The sequence below is a fragment of the Chelonoidis abingdonii genome, chromosome 3 (genome assembly GCF_003597395.2).
Source record: "Chelonoidis abingdonii isolate Lonesome George chromosome 3, CheloAbing_2.0, whole genome shotgun sequence".
NCBI classification, from domain to species: Eukaryota; Metazoa; Chordata; order Testudines; family Testudinidae; genus Chelonoidis; species Chelonoidis abingdonii.
In genome coordinates, this window is record NC_133771.1 from 129,949,572 (window position 1) to 129,974,236 (window position 24,665).

Sequence of the window (24,665 nt, forward strand, 5' to 3'; positions counted from 1 at the left end):
GGGTTGGTCCTGCTTTGAGAAGGGGGTTGGACTAGATGATCTCCTGAGGTCTCTTCTAACCCCTAACCTTCTATGATTCTAATGGTAAAAAAAAAAAATCAGAAAAAAAAAGGGGAAAAAATATTTTTGGTAGCAAGGGAAACAACTGAAAATGAAAATGTTGACACAGAGGAATATACCATAAACCAGAATCTGACAGACACCCTTATTCATCTTGGATAAGTTGTTTTTCTCCAGGTAGCCACAATGAAATCAATGAGAGAAATAAAGAAAAAAATAAATTCACAACTAAAATTCTAGGGTTTGTTTTGTTTGTTTTTTTACTTTATTATTCAAAACACTCAGTCAGTATAAGAGCTAGTGAACTGCCCTTACAAAGGGACATCTGTAACTATAGTTTTAAAATTAAGTCTGATTCTCAGAAATACAGAGCTCAGCTCTGAGAAGTTTCACACTTTCCGAGGGTCGCACCATGTGATAACTGTACCTGTAAGCATAGGTACAATTGAGTTATTAGTATGAGAGAGTCTACAAATGAGATCATGGGACTGATTTTGCTAATGTCCAAGGTAAGCTTTAGAACATTCCTAGTGTGAAATAGAGGTTTTCAGAAGTCTGAGCAGACTCAGACTGCTCTGAGTGCCAATGCCATTAATACAAGCACTGAGCCTTCTCTCCAGACAAACCTAATTCCTGAGTTCCTTAGTAAACATTCCAATCTGAGGTTTCTCTTCCAGAGCCTGGTCTCCGCACAGAACTGCTATTGATTTCAATACATGAAGCAGCTGCTGGACCCTATTCAGCCTCAGAACACCCATTCTTTTTTGACAGAGTCAAAGGAGAGAAAGAAAACTGATTATAGCAAAGGGGAAAGAGAGGTGTCATTATTATAACTACTGCCTAGAGAGAACAAGGATTACAGGGATTTTTTTCTCCAACGGTTATAATGAGGGCTGTATGAAATTCAGATGCTTTGGGAATTCAGACCACAGTATTCTTCATAGGCCCATCCAACTGTTGGACTTCTGCTTTGAGTTTCAAATTCGAATGAACACCTAACACTTTATTCAGCAACTTTGCTGAGAGAGGGTGCAAGCAGCCCTTACCTTATTGAGAGAGGTGTTTCAAGATCCAGATCTGAACTCTGCAGATCAAGTGCAGATCTAGTTCAGATTCCAAAACCATAAAGTGGTGCAGCATCACTCTAAACCAGGTCCACATCCACTCAAAAGGCTTGTGAACTTTAACAGGGACATTTCTAGGAACTTGAGCTGAGTTTTCTGTTTCCAATAAAACCCTAGAAGAGGCAAGTCTCACCTGGATTCAGATTCCACTGTAAACAGTTTGCACAGCTCTCATTATGTATGTTACATGATTTCTACAAACATTGAGGGCAAGTCTAGGTCAAGACAAAACATGAAAACTTCACACACCCTTCTCCCCAGGATCAATCTGTCTTGCTCCTTGAGGCCCTCTTCTTCCCCATTATCCCTTCCCTCTCATAGGACTCCTTGACCTCTCCAAGTTGTCTCGAACATTCTTACGCTCTGATTCTCAAAGGTATTTAGACACCTAATTCCCACTGTTTCCCATAGAAGTTAGAACCTAAATACCCTTGAGGATCTGGGCTTTAGTTTCTTAATGACTCCCTGCTGTGACTGGGTCCCTCGCACCCAGCTCTCTGTACCTGCCTTAACCCTAAAGCAGAGCTACATTGTCTCTTTAATTGAGCAAGGACTAATTAGTGTATGCAATTAAAACACAGTAACCTGGAAATGGCCTGAGACATTGCAACCAAACATACTGGGAGAAGGATAGCCTCCTTAATATAACACATGGCAAGATCTAAGGTGAAGGATACTACTTTGAATCCTTGCAGCCAAAACTCCAAGTATCAAACATGATTTCCTTCTCTTCTAATATGTTAGTTGACAATTTCCTTCAAACCTATCAACAGGGGGCTATTGCACACCAAGATATAGAGAAAGAAACCAAAAATCAAATATTTAAAAAGCCTAAAAGGTAATAAACAAAAACAGAAAAGAAAGCATGATTTGACTAAGAGTTCAACCCTCAAAGGGCCTTCATTTGAGACATTCTTTGTATGAAAGAAAACACTCTTGCCCAGCACAGCTAACTGGCTGATTATATTCAGATCAGGTGCTTTAACCAGATGTTACATATAAGCTCATCAGCATAATACATGGTTATTGTGATAATCATGTAGATATCAGATTCTGGAAGAACCAATATCTGTGAGCAAAATAGGTGCAGTGGGTGTCATTACAATTCCGACATTTACTATTTGTAGTAAGCATACTTATGTTATTTGTGGAATTTCATTCTAAGTACATGGGGTTTCTGCAGACCGTGTTGTAATGGTAAATACTGAAATACTGTGCTACAGTCAGCTGCAGTGGCTTGAGTTTCTTTTACCCTAGAGTCCACTTTGACCACTCTGGCAGCATAAAGGGGTCTTAAAGTGTCTCTAAACTGCACCTTAAGTGCGTGTAAGGACCCTCTATGCTGCCAGAGGGGTTTCAAGGGCCCTTCGGTTAAATGCAAATCAGGCCTTGAGTTTTTTAAAGACAATATAACTGCAAATATAGACTCGCACTAGCAGTCACAGCCTCCAAAGTTTGATAGTCGCTTGATAAATATCTGAGGACAACTCAGTGAAGGAAAAGGGTGACCAGTCCACACAAGCCATAGTGGCATATATAATAATAGCTGCTGTTGGAAAGGGTCAAGCAGAATTAGTTTCCAGTTAAATTTCTCCTCTGACGTAGGAATAGTTTTGGATGGTTTCATTTTCTGTATTTTCCTTGTACTCGATTAAAATCAAAGCAACAGTAACATAAATGTGCACAGTCACCATTTTAATCTAATTCCAAAGGAAAGCTGCTGCTTGACACAAAGCCCCAACTCTATTAAAGTGCTGCTTAAAAAACAAGAACAAAATATTAATAATTGCGTAAAGATAACCAGATTTCATAGATGGTGCAAACATAATAGGATGAAATTTAATAGTGAAAAGTGCAAGGTCATGCATTTAGGGTTTAATAACAAGAATTTTTGTTTTAAACTGGGGACGCATCACTTGGAAGTAACAGAGGAGGAGAAGGACCTTGGAGTATTGGTTGATTACAGGATCACTATGAGCCGCCAATGTGATATGGCTGTGAAAAAAGCTAATGCGGTCTTGGGACGCATCAGGCGAGGTATTTCCAGTAGAGATAAGGAGGTGTTAGTACCATTATACAAGGCACTAGTGAGACCTCATCTGGAATATTGTGTGCAGTTCTGGTCTCCCATGTTTAAGAAGGATAAATTTGAACTGGAACATGTACAGAGAAGGGCTACTAGGATGATCTGAGGAATGGAAAACCTGTGTTGTGAAAGGAGACTCAAAGAGCTTGGCTTGTTCAGCGTAACCAAAAGAAGTCTGAGGGGAGATATGATTGCTCTCCATAAATATATCAGAGGCATAAATACCAGGGAGGGAGAGGAATTATTTAAGCTCCGTACCAATGCGGACACAAGAACAAATGGATATAAACTGGCCATCAGGGAGTTTAGACTTGAAATTAGATGAAGGGTTCTAATCATTAAAGTGAAGTTCTGGAACAGCTTTCCAAGGGGAGCAGTGGAGGCAAAAGACATATCTGGCTTCAAGACTAAGCTTGATAAGTTTATGGAAGAGATGGTATAATGGGATAGCCTCATTTTGGCAACTAATTGATCTTTGACTATTAGTGGTAAATATACCCAACGGCCCATGATAGGACACTAGATAGGGTGGGATCGGAGTTATTACAAAGAATTCTTTCCTGGGTGTCTGGCTGGTGAGTCTTGCCCACATGCTCAGGATTTAGCTGATTGCCATATTTGGAGTTGGGAAGGAATTTTTCTCCAGGGCAAATTGGCAGAGGTCCTGGAGGTTTTTCGCCTTCCTCTGCATTGGGTCACTTGCTGGAAGATTCTCTGCACCTTGAGGTCTTTAAACCACAAGGTGAGAACTTCAATAGCTCAGACATAGGTCAGGGTTTGTTACAGGAGTGGGTAGGTGAGATTCTGTGGCCTGCGTTTTACAAGAGCTCAGACTAGAAGATCATAATGGTCCCTTCTGACCTTAAAGTCTATGAGTCTATGTCCAGACTCCAGGGCTTCTAAACATTTACTATAGCAAACAAAGAAGGGATTGAAACCCCATGATTTCTTTAGGTACTATGGAGTCATCCATAAATATTTAAAGCATGTTGGAAAAAAGCAGATGCGTCTCTGTGCGCTATGAAGCAACAGATCTTATGTGCTATGCTGGTCGGGGGGGCTGGAACTAGGAGTGCTGCAGCAGCACCCCTGGCTTGAAGTGGTTTCCATCATATATAGGGTTTACAGTTTTGTTCAATGGTGTTCAGCACCCCACTATAAAAACTGTTCCAACACCACTGATGCTGGTTTTATTTCTTTTGGCAGATCTTCATGGGCATATGTTTCTGAATGGAGCTTCCACTTCTAGCCTTTTCATAGGACAAAGCCTAACTCTGTGTAATCTCACTCACAAAAAATTCTTATAAACTCAGTGGTACTACTCGCATGTGCAAAGACTATTGCGTGAATAAGGGATACACTATCAGGCCTGGCACAGTGTTTATATTTTTGATTAGACATAGGTTGTACATATTCATTTATTTAAATAGCATTGCCTCTGGTTGTCCAATCCAAAATGCGCTTCCAGAGCCATATGTTTATTAATAGACATAACAGAGCAGAGTAATAAGTTTGCATGTGAACTAACATACTGATTCCCCTTTGTGGCACTGTGCATGCATGGATCTGAGAGAACTGAACTTCTTTTGATTGTTAAACTAAATGTTACCATCCTGGAACAGCCTGTGCTTTCTGTTTAATTCAAATTTTCTGATGCTACAAAAAATGTTGATAGAACTGAAAAAGGATTCTATTGTAACTTCTGTCAAATCCTTTAAAGTCTTCTTGCCCAATCTGGATTCTTTTTACACTTCTCAAATACATTGGGCCAGACTCACCACTGGCCTATGTTGAGTTGCATCCTTTTCGACCACTGGTGAATTTGGTTCACTCAAGAAGCAGATACATTTCCTGTCTCTTCTCTTTACTTAGGGCCTTCTGAACAAACTGAAATGCATTGCTTTGAAGTTTTTGTGCTCCGCTCTCCAATTAATCACATTTTTTGCCCTCTTTATTGATCTCAGCTTTTCTCTCTCTTTATTAATCATAACCATATGGACATGATTTATAGTGAATGCATATGAAAACTGAATGTTGGGTCCTCTGGAATAAAGCAAACTATTATCAGGCTATGCTGCCTGAAATGGAGTCAATTTTAAATCATTACTGCTACTTTTCTGACTTGTATTTCCTATGTTAAAAACTCTCATCAAGATTAAAGATGAGCATGAAGAAGAACTGAAAATGTTTTAATTGTATTCTGCTCCTAGGTTAATATGAAGGACCGCTAAGGGCAGGTATACTAGGAGAGAAGAGGTACAGTGGGTCAGGGACTTTTTGCATGACCCCTCAGACAAGCAATCCATTATACAGTAAGTGAAATGCTATACAGTAATTGTTTTGCCTGTGGTCCTTCATTTTTTTTTAAAGTATCATAATACCTGTAAAATAGCAACTCAGTGACCATTATAGAGAATTGCTACTCAGGGCACTAGACAATTCCACTACATGCTACTAATCTGAATGACACAGGAAGACTTATGCTGTTCCCCCTCAGGGAACTGAAGGATGTATGTAGACATAAAGAGACCACCCCTACAATTCAGACAATTTTGGCTTATGTTACTGTGGTAAATTTGGTGGGAATACTGTGATGCTCATTTATAAGGACATTTGAAAAAAAGTGAAATGGAAATCACTCTGTGTGCACACACACTCTAGAGCTGGTCAGGAAATGGCCTTTTTGCCAGATAAAATTTTGACTTTTTGATAAAAATTTAAAAACCAAAATATTTCAATTCAGAACTGCAGCTGCAGGGGCTCATGGCAGGAGGGGAGAAGGGTTGAAATTCAAGTGCCTTATGTTCCTAATTTCCTCTATAGATTGGGCTCCCTGGTCAGATTACACCTGCTATGATGAGAGGTTGTATCATGGGACAGCAATCAAGGTAAAATGTAACAAAAAAACTTATCTGAAGTTTTACATTGCACAGGTATAGTGGTGGCTTTAGAAAAGTCAGAAAGGTGCTTGTGACAGGAGAGGAAGGCAACCTTTGTTTTGCATTGAAACAGCATGTATGAGAAGATACAGATAGTCACTTCAAAATACTATATTTTCAGTGCAAGAAGGAACATTTAAAACTTAAAAAAAAAGGCAAATAAAAGATGCTAACTGGGCATCTGCAGAATTCTGTCCAGTCGTGACATAACAACCCTATGTACTATTAGCATTATGCTTTATACGTAAGCTTCAATTTACTTTAAAAGCTTGTTTAAAAGACTGCATTGCACAGAAAGAAAGGCATTGCTGTGCCACAGCATTCTAAGCATTTATTAACAACTGTCCACCAATGACCTCTCAGAAACTGCAAGCTGCACAACAGGCTAAAGTAGATGTGAGGGAGTGACCTCACAGCCGCTTATGTCTTGTAGCAGCCCAGGCAGGCTAGAGGCGCAGTTGGCGCTATCTCACAGTGGCCTATTGCTGGTCAGTAGCCTAGCAAACCAGAATGGAATGCACAGAGGCTTGAAGCAATGCAGCAGCCTAGAAAACTTAAGGATATAAACAGCCTACTACAGAAAGGTAAGAAGCCCTGAAGTTTATTGAGTTAAGCAAGCACCTCACAGAAACCTTTATAAAAGGGTGCTTACCCCCACTGCACTTGAAATTCAACCAGTCCAAAAGGCAAGGTGTTCTCTGTCCAGTCAGGGAGTTTTTCCTCTAAGAAAAAGAAGCTACAGAACACACGTTTGTGTTTTTTTTTTAAATGGCAGTGAGAGATGTGGGAACAGAGCCAGGAGACACCTTAATTACAAAATCCCAAACCAAAACTGAAACTCAGCCCACTTTAGTCAAGAGTTTTGTGGGTACTTGTGAGCAAACCAGGATCCAGCTTCCAGCAAAACTAGGCCAATTTACGGTGGCGTAAAAGCACACAAATCATAACCAAAAAAGAAAAAGGTTCATATGAATCCTGCCATCCAAAAGATTTCCTGTGGGCAGTCTATTACCTCTCCAAGAGGTGGAAAGGGTTTTGGTTTTGTTCTGCAACCACTCTGCCTACCAAGAGAGCTGCTTCCATCCTCCATTCTGTTATCCGGCACATACACACTTGGCTTTAACTGTGTGATGTATCTTTGACATGTTTTCTCCCCCTAATTGCCTTTATGACATCTTTGGCCAAATGCTAGGCAATTCCTTAGCACATGTGCTCGGCCTCCTCTGGCTACCAAGGATTTTTGGGAGTCAAGAACATTTTTGGTTCTTATTTTCAATGTTAATTTGCCTTTCCCACCCCAGTTTTAGCTAAGAGAAAAGGAAGGAAGATACAAGCATATGCACATATATGCATTTTTTTTTAAACAAAATCACATACAATCATACGTTTTTTATATAAAAGCTTTTTTTTTTTCCTTAAAAGGAGTTACTTAATTCCCCAAATTCACATGACTGAATTCTAAGCCTGCCGCATAAATACCAGCTGGAACATTTTACCCTTGATTACAAACACACATTTCTCTAATACATAACACTTTTCCTGGGCTTACTGTACCTCTTATAGTTATCCACAAGCTGGGCCAAATCCTCTTTAATTTCTTCCTTCCTCATAAAAAACATCAGATCTCCCACTGCACTGTGTTTGTCCCAAGTAGAAATGTTGGCTGAACTTCACATGCACTGAAGAGCTAGAGAGGGCTTGCCTCCGCCCCTCATTAAAGTTACCAGATTTCTCCTGGTGCTAGTTACCATTTGTTTAACACACCTGCCCCTCTAAGGAGATCTCTCTTGTTTCAGCCCCTCCCAGTGCGACCCCAGTCTCTGCAACTACCTTGCCAGCTGCACTGCTCCAAAAATAAGGAGAGACAGAGCCACGCTGCTGCTACAGTAAGCATTGACTGAGACTGTTAAAGCCTACTCACCTATGCTGTGTTGGAACTGGGAGCACCCCCACCACCCATCTGTAGGTCAGCATAACCAACCCTACCAGTCCTCAAAGGACCTGACCCCTCCTCTCAGCCAACCCACCTTCCCCTTACCCTCAGGCCACAGGGGAGCCCTTATTCTCAGGCTAAAGAGAAGACTCCTCACACTTGAGAGATTTATCTCTTCCCCACCCACCACAGCTCCCCTTCACAAAAATTTTAAGGTGGGGGGGGTGAACAATCTCTCCCTAAGGCATCAAGGGACCAAAGTCGCAGGGGACTCACTTCCCACAAAGCTTCAAGAAACCCAAACTCATCTCCCCCAGAGATATCAGACACACTTTCTTCAAAACTTCCTCTCCAAAGTCTCAGGGGACTAAACCTCCCCTACCCCAGAGGTCAGAGGACTGCTTCCTCAACTGATCCCCTCACCCCAAGCCACAAGGGACCCAACTTACTCCATCCCTTTAGCAGCAGGGGAAACACTCCCCTCCCTAGTTCATCAGAAGATACATGCCCAACATGATCCCCCACACAAGGCCTCATGAACCCTCTTCCCCAGAGACATGAAACGTGCTCTAATCTCAACCCCTCCCTCCTCTTCCCCAAGTGAATCTCAAAGGACCCAACATTTTTACCCCAAGCCAAAGGTACCTGCTCCCCCTACTCTGTTCACAATTCGCTATCATCTGATACCCCCCACCCTCCATGCACAACAGAACTCACCCCCACACCCACAAGCCACAGGGGATTGTCTACTTAACCTTCCCATCCCAGACTAGAGAGGAACTAAATCCATACCTGACCCCAGACCTACCCCTGTCATACCCCCACCTTCTTCAGTTGAGAAAGACATTTTCCCTCTTCCCCAGAAACTAGCCAGCTGGAGTACAAACCCACCTAAACCCTGTGGGTACGTATTTGGGGATGCTAGCTGAGAGCTAGTGCAAGTATGTCTACTCAAGTTGAGAATCATACCCCTATAGACTTAGCCACAGACTCTGGCCTAAAGAGCTTCCAGTCTGAAGACAAGCAAAAAAAAAAAGAAAGGGGCAGAGACAGTGGGAGGGGGATCTAGTTAATAACCTACATTTTTATATCATTATCATTCTATTTAAATAAAAATATGTCAACCATTCCTGCAGCCTTTACCTTATAAGCTGGTTGATATGTCGTAGGCATCACAGAAGAAATAGTTCCTGAGGAGGGAATTGAACAGGGAAATAGAAGTGGCCTTACAGATCATTTGGGGAAGGGGATTCCAGGAGGAGGGGGTGGGGTGGGGCGGAAAAAGGAGTGAAGATAGCTGTGGGAGAAAAGTAGACAAAAAGTCCGTCAAGGTTACGTAGTTGGCCAAGTAGAGGGAACAGGAAGCACTGCTGCAAGAAACAAGTCAATATGTTGGGAGAGCCAGAACCTTTATGCCCATCTTTAGTTAATTCATAGGCAGCAAGTTAGTTGGAGGGAAGTCACAGGACGTAACAGCACAAGCAGCCAGGTCAGCCTGAAGTTCACATGTAGAGTTACAGTTTCAGAAGTGTCTGCATGCCTTGAGGACCAGATTTTTTTTTTAATTAATTGGAGTTAGGTGCGTAAATACCTTAAAAAAAATCTGGCTCTTAGACACTTAAATCCCCCTGAAAGTCTGTGAGACTTACGAACTTCTGAAAATTTACACATAGTGCACATGATCAAGGCTTAAAAGACGGATTAACAGAATTACACCCATATTACCATATGCATAAGCTCATCTGTATAGTCACTCCCATGATGATAATTCAATATCTAGTCTTTCGCTGCATGCACAGAGTGGTTTTATATGTTGTTTTTAATTTACTTTGTTAACAGTGTCCCTTCATCACATGTTTATCTTTTCCCTAACAAGACTGATTGTTAATTACAGTATCTTACTATTATCCACTTCGTGCACTCAGTTTATTGGAAAATAATAAAAAAGATTGAATACACCAAATGTTCTAGGTTAAATAATTTAATCACTTTGGATAATGGCTTAATTAACTAGAAAAACAACACTGGAGAAATGTGTGCCACATTTTGATTGTCTGTCATGTGTCCAGATTTGTAATGACTTGAGATAAGTGTCCTGCTTCCCGAGAGCTAATAATGGAGAATTACTTGTCTTCTAATTCAACTTCTCTGAAGAAGATAGTCATGCCAGATTCTCACACTTCTGTCTTAGCCCCCTGGCATGAGAAAGACTGAGCTCCCCTAGATCTAAAGGACTTTTTGTTCCTAATGGTAGTGGATAGGAATCTGAGTCTCTCTGTCTACCACGGATGGTCCCATTCCATCCTGGAACCTTAACCCTTGAAAGCTTCAATACAATTCCTGATATGAATGGGAAACCAAAGCTTCCCAAAGAAAAATAAACCAAGCACAAAAAAAAAAATGAACTGACAATTGTAAAACACGAACAACAAAGTGCGCAACCCCTTCAACGGCTCCCTCCACATCATATGGGTTGGCGAGTGAGAATCCTGCAGAATGAATCTTCAGAGGAGGAGGATCACCAGGGAAGTAATGTCCCCTTTCTGAAGATACACCCAAGAATGAATTTGGACTGGGTATTCCTTAGTGGATTACCTGTGGGGTTGGCCAGAGACAATGTACACCACCCCAGCTACACGCCAAACTTTTCCATTCACAACTCTGAATTTTGAGTTCCTCTAGTGGGCTCTCCTTTCTGGGGGGTGGGGGTAGGTGATCTGTGCACAGAGGGCCTTTCCCTGATTGAGACGCTGGGAGATGACTTGGCCTTAAATTAGGAATTCAGGGTCTGGGATTAGAAGATCTTCACTTTCCTGTGAGTAATTTGCTGATATAATGTATAATCAGATAACCAAAAGCTTCCCCCCATCATCTCCAGTGCCACAAGTATGAAATATACAGGATACTAAACAGCAGGAGTGCAATCCTGGCCCCCAGTGAAGTCAATAGGACTTCTGCTATTGACTCCAACAGGTCAGAATTTCACCGCAGAGGTGTTTGCCAGAGGTGTTTAAGCTTAAGAAATGGGGTGTCCAAGTCTGCAAGCTCATCATCGTTCTCCCTAGTTCACAAAACTGCCACAACTCTTAGGTGTATATATATATATATATATATTTCATGTCTGCTTCGCTTACAAAAAATCCTTCATAGACTGCTAGGACACTGAAACATGACCAGAAGGGGGAGGCAGTGCAGCTGTTGAAGGTAAAGAATATGTTGTCAGCAAAAGAACTGCATCAGAATCTGCTTCTGAAAATAAGGCTTTGTTCTATGATCACTGGTCTTCCAATCTGAATGGCTCCATTATGCAAACTGCAGTGGATCACATCCTGAGGGTCTTCTCTCTCTGATCCTTCAGCTAGATGGGAACATCAAAGCTGGTCAGCAGGTTTCCTCAGTCCCACCAGTCCTGCTGACAAACTGGGCTGGCCAAATGAGCACAGGGCAATAGGACTGCTAATATAAGGGTCACCAAAGCTCTCGCTTGTGTTGCTTGTATTTAAGGCTAGCTCACTGTGTGTTTGTGTATAACACTGAGCATCCAAGAAGCTTGGCGTAGGAAGAGAAGGACTAGTTATTTATTTTTCTGATTCAACTTTTGTATATAATGCTATAGGTGTGAATGGCATTTATGCAGTGTGGAGGCACAGACCCTATGGAGAGCTTGACATGGTCAGAGTGTGGCAGCTAGCATGGGAAGGAAGGCATGCATAGATAAGACATAATGCTGCCAAGATGCTACTGTGAAAACCACTTTAGTAGTACCAAAGGTTGTTCTCTCTTTTTTCTTTTTCAATTAATTTTTTATGAGTAAATGTATCCAGAATAAAATAATATTTAAACTTTGTTTATAATTGAAAATCAGTGTGCTGCAAAGCAACACGTCAAAGAAAGAAATGACAATTTTACTGTTCAACAGAATTCTATCAGCTTAACAAAAACTATAACAGTACCTCTTCTAAATCTAATTGAGAGGCCTGCTCTCCTTGAACATAATGAGTAACATTCTATTTTAAGGACTCAGTGGAAAGTTCCAAAGAGACCTGAGAGTTTGCTAGTAGAAAATATTAATCATACAGTTGAATGAAGACCTAATAAAAGGTATTCTGTATGGAAGGTACAAACACATGTGGACAAATCTCAAGCCTTCATTTTGCGATAAGACAATTTGTATTCTAAAAATAACATACACTTCACTAGCTAGTATCATTTATACCATAGACGTGTTAGGAAAGGAGGATCTCATAGCCAAGACCATTGAAATGAATACATAGACTCAGCATTTAAAGTAAAGAATGAGTTGTGGCTGTCTATATAGAACTTACTAAACGCTTCTAAAATATCCTGTTCTAACATATTCTAACCTGCAAGAGACTCTTCAAAGACGGGATCTACTCTAATTGTCTGAAAGTTTGGGTCTGGGACACAGATGGGAACTTTTATCTTACTCCTCTATCATCCATTACTCTTGGTTTCATGTCTATGCTGCCCTTTATGACTGAAGCATACATACTGTCCCCATCCAACAAACTCCCCAGTCTTTCTTACTCTTCTAAATCTTTCCTTAAAATCCACTTTTTCACATCGGTGTTCTTCAATTCTACTCATAATCAGACTCTCACCCAGGAGCGGTGCCAGGGTTTTTGGCGCCCTAGGCGCAGGGCCAGCTCTAGCCATTTCACCGCCCCAAGCACGGCGGCACGCTGCGGGGGGGGCTCTGCCGCTGGCCGGTCCCGCGGCTCCGGTGGACCTCCCGCAGGCGTTCCTGTGGAGGGTCCACTGGTCCCACGGCTCCGGTGGACCTGCCACAGGCATGCCTGCGGATGCTCCACAGGAGCCAAGGGACCAGCGGACCCTCCGCAGGCACGTCGGCGGGAGGTCCACTGGAGCAGCCTGCCGCCCTCCCAAATCCTGGTGCCCTAGGCAACCACCTGGGTCGCCTAAATGGAAGCGCTGGCCCTGCTCTCACCCTCCTTCTGCTGAGCTGCTGTCCTGGGTCTTATGGTTTCTTTGTCCTAGTTAAACTTTTTTTTTTTTTCAGGAGATGGAATGCCACCTATCTAGATTTGCAAAATATCTTGTAAATTAAATGTTACATAAATGTTTTTAATAAATAATAATGTTGGATTTTACACAGAGAATGATCATAGCCTAATCTGTTGCTTATCCACCTTTGTACCAGAGTGAGAGAACTAGGGGCAGTTTAAGTCTTTTGGGGTTTCTTCTTAGAGAAATAAAGTCCACTAGAACTTTAAATCACCAGTGTATTTCCACCTTCCAAACCTTCTTTGTCCGCTCATTGCCAAAAACAGACCCCCTCCTTTGTGAAAGGAAAAATATTTTCTAGTGTCAAACCCTATCTTCTCTAATACGGGTGTGCCTTCTAACTTGACACCCAGCATCAGATGAGGGAGGAGAACTGCCAACCAAAATATAATTTCCTAGGCTACTGCATCTGAGAAACGGAAGGAGAATATTATACGAGCCACAAGCCTTCCTCTTCCTTCTACAAGCAGATTTACCACTGCCTGGGCAGAAGGATGGTAACAATATATAAAAAGGTTATAAAAAATAGTTCTGAAATTAGTTGGTTACCAGTCCAGTTCTTAGTGAACACATCCACAACAGAAAAACCACCACAACCATCACATTTGTCACTCCTTGTTGGCCATCTTAGTAGAAAGGCACTGCACTGCCATACATATGTTGGAAAAACTGGAGGATATATTCTGAGAAGAAAAATAAAATGACTGAGGGACTGGAAGGATTAATTCATAAGAAGAGATTAAGGACCTGATCCAGAGTCCATGGACATCAATGGAAGCATCCCCTATGAGGACCATGAAAGAATGAGGACATTCCTTGATAGCATCTTGTGCTGACTGTATACAAATGTTAACAAAAATGGAAGGTAAAGATTAAATGTGGCCATAAGTGCCAGGTTAAGTGACAGCTTCTCTTATAAATGAGATGCTGTCTAGCATTTTGATTATTAAAAACAAAAGAAGAGAAAACAACTACTTTGTTCACGAGACTAAACAATTACAGTCCTAAGATTTACATATACTAGAAGGCAGCATACACAGAAGTTAGCACAGAGGACTAGGAATCAGGACACTAGAATTTCATGCCCATTTTGCCCCTCACTTGCTAGGTAACCTTGGGAAAATCATTGTTTAGTTTCCGTTTGTCCCAGTTTATCCACCTATAACATGGAAGTGTTGTGAAACTTAATTAATGTTTGTAAACTGTTTGGAGAGTCTCCATTGAAAGATAAGCACAAAACATTATTATACTTTCAGCATCTTGGGAGCATCCATATTTTTTCATAAATGCACTAACAATAAATTCGGAATTACAATGACTGATCTGCTGTAACACTTAGCAAGTTCAAAATGCATATTTTAGTTCATAGAATAACTATGTACATAAGAATGCAAATCCAACTTTATGTATTGATTGTTTAACTTTGCTAACAAAAGTGGGAGATGAAGAACCTTTTCCCTGCATTCAGCTATAAATTTCTGCAGGAGCAGAGCTCCTATTACCTTTTTCAAGTTACGTTATAGTGATTAGATGTGTACAAAAACACAGAGAGAATGAAGTATGGAAGAAAGATGGTCTTGTAGTTAAGGCACTGGACTGGGCCTCAGAAGATCTGTGTTTAATTCCTTGCTCTGCCAGAGACTTCCTGTGTGACCTTGGGCAAATCATCTAATCTCTCTCAGTTCCTCATCCGTAAAATGGAACATAGGAATTGCCACACTGAGTCAGCCTCATGATTCAGCTGGTCCAGTATCCTGTCTCCAACTGGTACCAGATGTTTCAAAGGAAGGTGAAATTAACCCCACAGTAAACAGCTGTGGGATAGTTTACCAATATTAACTTCCTATTCTAATCCATAATAGTTAAAAACTGGTTTAAACCCTGAAGCATGAGGTTTTGTTTCCCTTCCAAAACTGATTTATTTTTTTAGCATTCACAGTTATAAAACCTGGATATTCTTTTAATCCAGTAAACATTCAATATCTCTGAATCTTGCTCACTTCTTGGCCTCAATGACATCTGGTGACAATGAGTTCCAAGGTCTAAACATTGAATGGAAAAATATTAAATGGGAATAACAACACTTCTTTTCTCCTTCCTTTGCTCGTCTTGTCTATTTTAATTGCAAACTTTTCAAGGCAGGAACTAGCTTTTACCATATGTATATACAGTGTGTAGCACAAAGTCTTGATCAATGTGATACAAATATATAAAAGTTTTGATACTTCTAATTGTAAGGGCAAAGAGCCAAGATCCTCCATCAGGCTATGGAGAAACTAACTGTAATGCTCTGGTCTCTGTTACATCAGTGACTCAACAAAATAATGATTAATATACTGGAATGAGTGCTACAACTGAACAGTAGAAGCTGAAGAACAGAAAATGCTTGTTTCATATGTAGTCCTATTGTTGCAGCACTATTTCAACAAGAAAGTTTGTCATCAGAAAATATCAGCCAGCCAGGCAGGAAGCAACTCAGAGCCTGTCATATTTGTCTAAAAATGGAAAACAATTAAAATCATAATGATTTCGCATTACTAGAAATATTGGGGCCTTCCTAAACGTGGCACTGCACTAGGGTATAGTGTCCCTTTGACCTTTTCTCCTCAAACCCATCAATACTAGTTGTTTTCAATCTGTGGTCCGCAAACGATGTCTAAGGGGGTCTGCAAAAGGTTGTCATTACATAGAACGGTGGTTTTCAACCTCTGAGCCGCGGACCCCTGGAGGGGGTACAGACTATGTCTAAGATTTCCAAAGGGGTCTGTGCTTCCATTCCAAATGTTTCGGGGTCTGTAAATGAAAAAAAGTTAAAAAGCTCTGCTCTACACAGTTAATTGTACATGTGTAGTCACTAAAGCTGCCAGGTGAGCTCTATGGAAAATGTTACATCTAATGTGAAATATTGCAGTGCCTAGCCTGGCCCACGTTTACTAATACATCGATTTGGTGAAATAAAGTTTAAAAACAAATCACAGATGAAAAATGATCTAAATAGTCTTTCATTCCTGCCAAGTTAGAGATGGGCTTGTACTAAACCCCATGATCCAAACATCCTTGAATTATGCTTGTGAATATTGCACTCTATATGATTTTATGAAAATGTGCTAATTAACTGGAATATGCTTCATGCAAAAGGTTTCTTGTAAGGTATCATTACAAAGCTTATAATCTACTGAGTGGGATCATTCTATTTGTATAAATGTACCACTCTTGTATCTAAACCTAGAAATATGAAATATAACTCTGAGGGCCTATTGTAATTATGCAAAGTGTGGGCCATTAATGGTGGTTTGGAATCTTGATGACTCCCATTACCAGGACAAGTTGATGCGATCGCTCTGTACCTGTGAGGCCTTCCTGTATCCATGTGTGCTGGCAAGGAGTAATGAAGTCTTACAGTAACATGTGATCATGTCACCTCAACTGGAATCCATCTTAAATATGCTTTTCCTGAGAGGGGGTGGGGTGGAACCGAGAGGGACAAAGGATTCCCACTTATGCAAATGATAATAATGGGTGAACAAAACAAAGTGGGAGCATCATGAAGAATCTACTAGCACCACCTGAGCTGAACAAGAGCTGTACCAGGTGAATGAATTGTGCCAGGTTGAGGGCGTCAGTTGAGGAACAGACTTACTGAAGCATCTCTAAGGGTGAGATTATCTGTATTCAGTTTGATTAGACATAGATTTGCATGTTTTATTTTATTTTGCTTGGTGACTTACTTTGTTCTGTCTGTTACCACTTGGAACCACTTAAATCCTACTTTCTGTATTTAATAAAATCACTTCTTACTTATTAATTAACTCAGAGTATGTGTGAATACCTGGGTGGGCAAAGAGCTGTGCATATCTCTCTGTCAGTGTTATAGAGGGCGAACAATTCAAGAGTTTACGCTGTATAAGCTTTGTGCAGGGTAAAACAGATTTATTTGGGTTTAGACCCCATTGGAAGCTGACTATCTGAATGTTAAAGACAAGAACACTTCTGTAAGCTGCTTTCAGGTAAGCCTACAGCTGTTAGAGGATGTGATTCAGACCTGGGTCTGTGTTGGAGCAGACGGGCGTGTCTGGCTCAGCAAGACAGGGTCCCGAGCTGGCAGGGAAAGCAGGGGCAAAGGTAGTCTTGGCACACCAGGTATCAGCTCCCAAAGGGGCTTCTGTGATCCAACCCATCACAATCCTAAAATGCAGATATCCATCTAAACTTTGTTCTTGGGCCTGAGTCAAAGGCTGACCTGTAAAAAGAGAAGGTAGATGTGCTCTTCCAAACTCTACTCATTGCAGATGCCAAAAGGAGAGGCTGCACTCTGCAGATTGCGCATATGTTCAAAGTTTGATCAGACATGGTCTCTGAGCCTCTTGGGTTTAGTTTCACTTTAGTGGGATTCAAATGCACCCAGAGGCTTTATCAGCCTCCTGGGCTTGGTTCTCTCTCAGGGTACTTCTATGCTGCACAGAGGTTTTAGTCTGACACCTCCACCCCCGACCATCCATATAAAAAAAAACCTGTGACCCAGCTTTAAGTTCAGGTTATCTTACCCCACTGGGGATGCAGGTTAGACTTCAGTCTAGAACCTGCCCCTTTGCAGTGAGAATGTGGTTAAATTACTCAAGTTCTGACAGTCCTCCAGTATCTTTCCCAGATTGGACAACTGACAACTAACTGGAAAAGAACTATAGAATATGCCTGTAGACACAAATTGGCCACTACAGTGGGGATACTCATGTCTGGGCTGAATTTATCTGGCTGCTCAGACCCAGGGACAAGTCAGGAGTTATTTAGCTGTGCAATGTAGACATAGCCTGGGTGGAATGTGAAATGTCCCCTTAGGCTCCTGGGTTTGGGCACCTTTTTGATTGGGGAAAATAATTAGTATGAGTACTCTCCCTCTTGTTGCCTGGCAACAAAATGAGCTGTTACTGGCAGTGAAATAGTTAAAGTTGACACTTAAAATATCCTCACTGGCATCTGAATTTTGAAATGAACGGGGCAATACACACTTCTGAGCTATCTTTTCAGGCACTCTGCAAATTCAGGTAGACATTGCTGCTTCACATATACTTGGTTTGTGTTTTCAAGGGATTTTGTTTTGTTTTGTTTTTTGCAAAGTAACAGCTAGAGGTTTATTTTTCTAAAATGGAAGCTGAGATTCTGTAGAACAAGAAGGCTTCCAGGAGATGTGCCAGTATGCCATACTACTGTATACCAGACCAAATCAATTCCTGAATGCATTACTTGCTAGAAAGTCTTTGCACACAATGATATAAATAGATCTTATTTAGAAGCTGCAGCTTTCATTTACTTGAATAGCTTTTAGTTGTGAGTTCCATCTTGGGAGTTTAATAAATAACCTCTGCCACTTGCATAATAAAGTTCCATGACTAAGCGAGGGCAGCTTCTATTGAAAGCTGCATGGAAAAGGCACAGCTACTTAAACGATTGCTATTACTAATGCAGGGCATTTTCTAGATAGTATACAGTAATCTCTCTATAAATATACAGAATACCAAACCATGATAATTTGTGTAAAGAAAATGGCATGCATTTCTATTTCTGACATTGCATTATTATACTTAATTCTGAGACTCAACATCAGTTTTTCATATTTGGATTTCATTTGCATGGTTTCAAGGTGTCAAGTATACATTCAAGGCATCTACGATTTATCTTCCTACACGTTCTTCTGAATTGTCTGAAGTTGGTTCATTATCTTCAGGTGATAAGAATGTCTTCAGCCTCTCCCATAACTTTCTAAAAACAAAACAAGAAAAAAAAACAAAACACACAATCAGTACACTAAGTGAGGAGAAAGCACAGGGTAACAGTGTCACAGAAAACATCTTTGACAGAAGAGCAACCCCTCTATGAACTCTTCCATTGTCAGCAATAAAAAAGGAAAGAAAGGTTATTTTCCTGTACAGTAACTGGAGTTCTTTGAGATATGTGGTCCCTATCTGTATTCCATTTAAGGTATGCATGTGCTCCATATACTGAGATGGAAGATCTTTGCTAGCAGTGTCCATTGGTCTGTGCTTGCATCCCTCTACTCCTCATGCTTTGAACTGAACACTTAAGTGGCAGTGTGGCCTCTCCAGTTACTTTTCTACTGTGAATGGCTGTAGGATAAGGCTCCACAGGAGAGGAGCAGGAGAATGGGTGGTGGAATACAAATAGGGACCACACATGCTGAAGAATTCCATTTACTGTAGAGATAAGGAGAGGTCATTTACCTTGTGTAGTAACTGGAGTTCTTTGAGATGTGTGGTCCCTATGAGTGCTCCACTTCAGAACATGCTTGCACCCATGCACGCTTGATCAGAGATTTTCATCAGTAGCGTCTGTGAATCTGTGCCTATGACCTGCATATCCTTGTGCTGCTGTGCAAGGATATACAGGGGAAGTGGACCTGCTGCTGCTCCAGTTCCTTCTCAACCAATAAGTCCAGAGAGAAAGACTTTGAGGCAGAAGGGAAAGAAGATAGGGAGTGGAGCACTCACAGGGGCAAAGTTTCTTGAAGAACTCCAGTTACTGTACAAGATATGTATCCTCTCCTCCTTCTTTGAGTTATTGTCCCTGTACGTGCCTCACTTGATTCCCATGCAGTACCTCAATACTGAGGAGGGTACTGAGGAGGTAGATTCCCTGCAGACTGTAGAACAGCATCACCGAAAGTTGTGTTGGCTCTGAAAGCAAGTGTGAGAGAGTAGTGCTGGAAAAAGATGTGCACTGAAGATCAGGTAGCAAATGCTTGAGATGGATGCTTTTTAGTAGGGCCACAAAGGTTCACTGGACCCTAGTAGAACAAGAAATCACTCTGGGAGAGGGATGCACCCTCAAGACATTGTAACAGGTAACAAAACCCACTTAGACAGTCTTTGAGTGGAGATCAGACCAGATTTTTTCTGTGATCAAGATGAAAAGTCTAGGACAAGCTCTAAAGTGCTTAGTCCTGTCAAGGTAAAAAGCAAGCGCTCTTCTGACACCTAGTGTATGAAGGGTTGCTTCTTCTCTCACAGAGAGAGGCTTGGGATAAAACACGATGAATGTCCTGGTGAATAAGGAATTCTGAAGAAATTTTAGGTATGAAATGAAGATAGGGATGCAATATCAGCTTGTCACAATAGAACACCATGCATGGTGGGTCAGCCATAAAGGCTCCCAGCTCTCCAACCCTCCTGGCTGAGGTAATGGCTGTTAGGAATGAGGTCTTGAGGGACAAACAAAGATGGGAACAACTGCCCAGAGGCTCAAACAGTGGTTTACTCATCCTATTAAGAATAAAATTGAGGCCCCATGGTGAGTAGGTTCTTTGACAGGAGAAAAAAGGTTGAACAGGCCTTTAGCAAACCTCATGGTAGTCAGATGAGCAAAGACTGAAAAATGTTCAATGAGGAGATGAAAAGCTGTAAAGGCAGCCCAGTGAACTTGGATTCAGCTCAGTGACAATCCTGTGGTTTTTAAATTCAGTAGGTAATTCAGAATATGTGATAGACAAGACTCAAGAGGAGGTGCAGACTGATGGCTGCACCAAACTTGAAACTGTTTCCACTTCTGCAGGCAGGTTTTCCTCATAGTAGATTTCCTGCTATAGAGCAGTACTGTTTATATCTCTGCTGAGCAAGCCTGTTCTGTGCCAGTGAGCCATCTAGTAGCCAAGCCTTGAGGTAAAGAACTGAGAGGCTGGGTTGGTGAAGAATCTCAACTCCTGGGTAACGAGATCCAATGAAGGTGGAGAGGTGGCTGCAGAGCCAGACAAATCAGCTCTGGGAACCACACCTGTCTTGGTACAACAGCGCTATGAGGATGGTTGCTAATTTCTCCTGTTTCAGCTTGTTCAGGACCTTGCTAAGAGATGGCTTTGGAGATCAGCATATAGCAATATATGAGGCCTAGAAGTGACTAGGGCATCTCCCATTGAGTTGCAGCCATGCCCCCACCACCAGCAGAGTCATCTGCACTTTGCATAGGACGGTGTTGGAAGAGATGTGTCTCCAAGTGACCCCAGGTAAGACATATCCTTCAGAATATCGCATTGTTCAGCTCCTGCTCATGGCTTAGGCAGAAATGCCTGCTCAGGGATTCCACTATTGTTGTCTGCAATCTTGGCAGATAAACCACAGAGATCAGGATGCGGTGAGATACGCACAAGTTCCATAGTGTTATGGACTCTGTGCATAAAGACTGGGGTCTTGCTCCTCCTCATTGATTGATATAATATATTGCTGCTCTGTTGTCCAGCATTATTCTGATTGGGTGGCTCCTGATATGGGAAGCGATGACAGTGAAATTGACTACTCTGAGCTCTAATACATTGATGTGGGGGTTGCCTCCTGGCGAGCCTATTTGTTGTGAGCTGTGAAGTCCTGAAAGAGTGCACCCCAGCCTAGTAGAGAGACGTCTGTGGTGATCTTTACAGGGGGGAAGCTGTGAGAACAGAACTCCCACATATACCTTTTGAGGATCTTTCCATCAACTGAGGGAGTTGAGGACCCGCTGAGGTATGGACACCTGCTTAAGTACGCAGTTACAGGTATAAACAGTTCTCAGCCAGGCTTGAAGACACTAAGAGTGTAGTTGCTCAGGATGTTACAAATGTATAAGCTGCCATATGGTCACGGGCCCAGGAGTTGCAGCCGACCTCTTACTGTAGTTTTTGGGTTTTGGTGTATTGTAGAGATGAGGCTGAACACAATGTTAAACCTGTGGGTGGGGAAGTATGCTTTGTGGTAATGGAGTCCAGAATAGCCCTGATGAAGTCTGTTCCTTGCATGGGTATGAATGCAGACTTCGGTGTGCTGAGGCAGAGGCACAAGAGACGGGGCTTTGCTGGTTGCTGCCTGCACCTCAAGAAATGAGCAACCCTTCAGAAGCCAGTCGTCCAAGAGGGAAAAAGAATTATTCCCATCTGACAGAGATGGGCTGCGCCTGCTGATAGGACTTTGGTAAAGTCCCTTGTGGCACTTGAGAGGCTGAAGGATGGGATGTGATATTAGTAGTAGTCCCTGCCAGCCAGGAAACATAGGAAATGTGTGTGAGGGGGGTGCATAGCTATGTGTAAATAACTGTCCTGAAGGTCAGGGGAGTTAAACCAATCTCCGGGGATCCAGAGAAGGAATTATCACTGGTAGGGTCACTATCCTGAAACACTGAAAGCAGACAAAGGTGTTCTAAGTCCCTAGATCCAGAATCAGTCTCCAAGAGATGTTTATCTTGGGCACCAGGAAGTATTGGAAATAGAACCCTTTCTCAATGAAATCCAGAGGAAGAGGTTTGATTCCAAGTCCTTGCATACAACTGAAATCAAACTAACAAGCCTGTAGCTTTGTGGATTACTTTTTCCCCCTTTCTTAAAAACAGGAACTATAGCAATTCTCCAGTCATAGGGTATAGCCCCGAGTTTAGATTAATTAACAATCCTTGCTATTGGTCTTGCAAGTTCAAGTGCCAGTTCCTTTAATATTCTTGGATGGAGATAATCTGGTCCTCTTGATTTAATCCCATTAAACTGTTTGAGTTTGACTTCCACCTAAGATGTAGTCATTTCTACTTCCGTATCCTCATTCCCATTAGCCACACTGCCACTACCCCTAAAATCTTAATTAGCCTTATTAAAAACTGAAGCAAAGTATTAGTTTCGGCATTGGGCCATCCTAGATTATCTTTAATTTCCACCCCATCCTCAGTGTTTAGCAGTCCCACTTCTTCTTTCCTTGTTTTCTTTATATGGCTATATAATCTTTTACTATTGGTTTTAATTTCCTTTGCAACGTCCATCTCTGGCTTTTGGCTGTTCTCACTTTATCCCTACACTTTCTGACCTCCAAGAGGTAGCTTTCCTTGCTGATCCGTCCAATGCTCCATTCTGTGTAGGCTTTATGCTTTCTCTTAATCACCTGTTTGAGATGCTTGCTCATCCAAGTTGGTCTGCAGCCTTTCGCTATGAATTTTCCCCCCTTGCTTGGGATGCAGGCTTCAGATCTTTTCTGCAACTTTGACTTAAAGTAATTCCAAGCATCCTCCACATTCAGATCCTTTAGTTTTTCAGTCCAGTCCACTTCCCTTACTAATTCCCTTAATTTTTTAAAGTCTGCACTTTTGAAATCAAGGACCTTCAGTACAGATCTATTTTTGTTTATTCCACAATTTAGTTTAAACTAAATTAGCTCATGATCCCTAGAACCAAGGTTATCCCCATAGCCATATTTTATATGAGGTCCTCACTACTCACCTATATCAAATCTAAAATGGCATCACCTCTCTTTGGTGTAGCAACTCTTTGGAGAAGAAATCAGTCAGCTATCACATCCAAGAAAATCTGGACCCTTCCATGTTGCTGTCATCCCAACAATATCTGGTTTCACATTCTGTACCAGTGGTTCTAGTTCCTCCATTTTGTTACCCAGCCTCCATAGCTGCTTCTGCTTGGCTTCGCCCACATTCCTACCCAATTGGATACAGTCATTCTACTGCCAGTATCACCTACCTGACTGTTAGCTCACTGATATTGGCACTATCTTTTTTCTTAACATCCATTCCCCTACCCACTGCTGTTCCTTTCTCCATTGTTGTATCCTTTCTTACCTGATTTTCCTCCCACTCAATCTTACTATCAGGTATGGAGATTATATGTGCATCACCCAGCTATCTTCCCTGAGTTCCTAGTTAAAGCTCTTTTAATCAGTTGTGCAAACCTTCATCCTATAAGTCTATTTCCCTCACTGCTCAGGTGGAGTCCATCTTATGAGACCACTCCTCTGTCCATGGATGTCTCCCAGTGGTCAAACATCCCAAAGCCCTCCTTATAACATCACTGCCTGAGCCATGTGTTGATCATCATAATCTTGTCTCACCTTTGTTCTCCTCCTCTAGGGACAGGGAGAAGAATCCCATTGAAGATCTATTTCCTTAACCATCTTCACCAGCCTGGCATAGTCTTCCCCAGCCTGGCAAGAATCTAGCTGTATCCTTTGTTCATCCAGCTGTATCATTTGTGAAGGACAATCAGTGGATTCGTTCCTACTGCCTCTGACTCAGGCGTACATCCCATATCTTAGCTCCTGGCAGCCAGTATACTCTTCTGTTCTCCAGATCCAAATAGTGCCAGCACTGGTGGCCAGTGAGAGCTCAGTAACTACATTGGTACCGGAAGCCAAGACTTCAGTGGAAGATAAATTGGTTATGGAGGATAGGTTAGTACTGGCTGAAAATCCCTCTCAGCACCACTAAACGGAGCTACTTCAAAAGGTCTGAGTGGAGCCAGAAACCACATCGGTACCAGAGGCTGAAACATCATTGCAAAGTGTGGTATGACCAGAGGGTCAATCGAATCTGGAAGGTAAGTCAATACCAGCAGGAAATGTGTCTTGATATCCCTCAGCAAAGATGAATGAGGTTCAATTAGGACTGAAGGTCCTCATGGGAAAGGAGCCTGGATGGTACCAGGGAGTCTGGATAGGGACTGGTCTCAAGTT

At 41.8% G+C, this 24,665-nt stretch overlaps 1 protein-coding gene across 2 annotated transcripts in view; it reads right to left on the reverse strand.

The window, feature by feature from the left end:
* Nucleotides 1-18,281: 18,281 nt before the first annotated feature.
* Nucleotides 18,282-24,665, reverse strand: part of C3H6orf118 (chromosome 3 C6orf118 homolog) — a 53,131-nt gene continuing 46,747 nt past the window's right edge. The window contains exon 10 of one of the 2 annotated variants that reach the window (XM_032790923.2): nucleotides 18,282-18,945. In XM_032790923.2, coding sequence (XP_032646814.1) covers nucleotides 18,858-18,945 — 88 coding nt within the window. In that variant the 3' untranslated portion in view covers nucleotides 18,282-18,857. The remainder of the gene's footprint in view (nucleotides 18,946-24,665) is intronic. The other variant, XM_032790925.2, reaches the window with a different exon arrangement.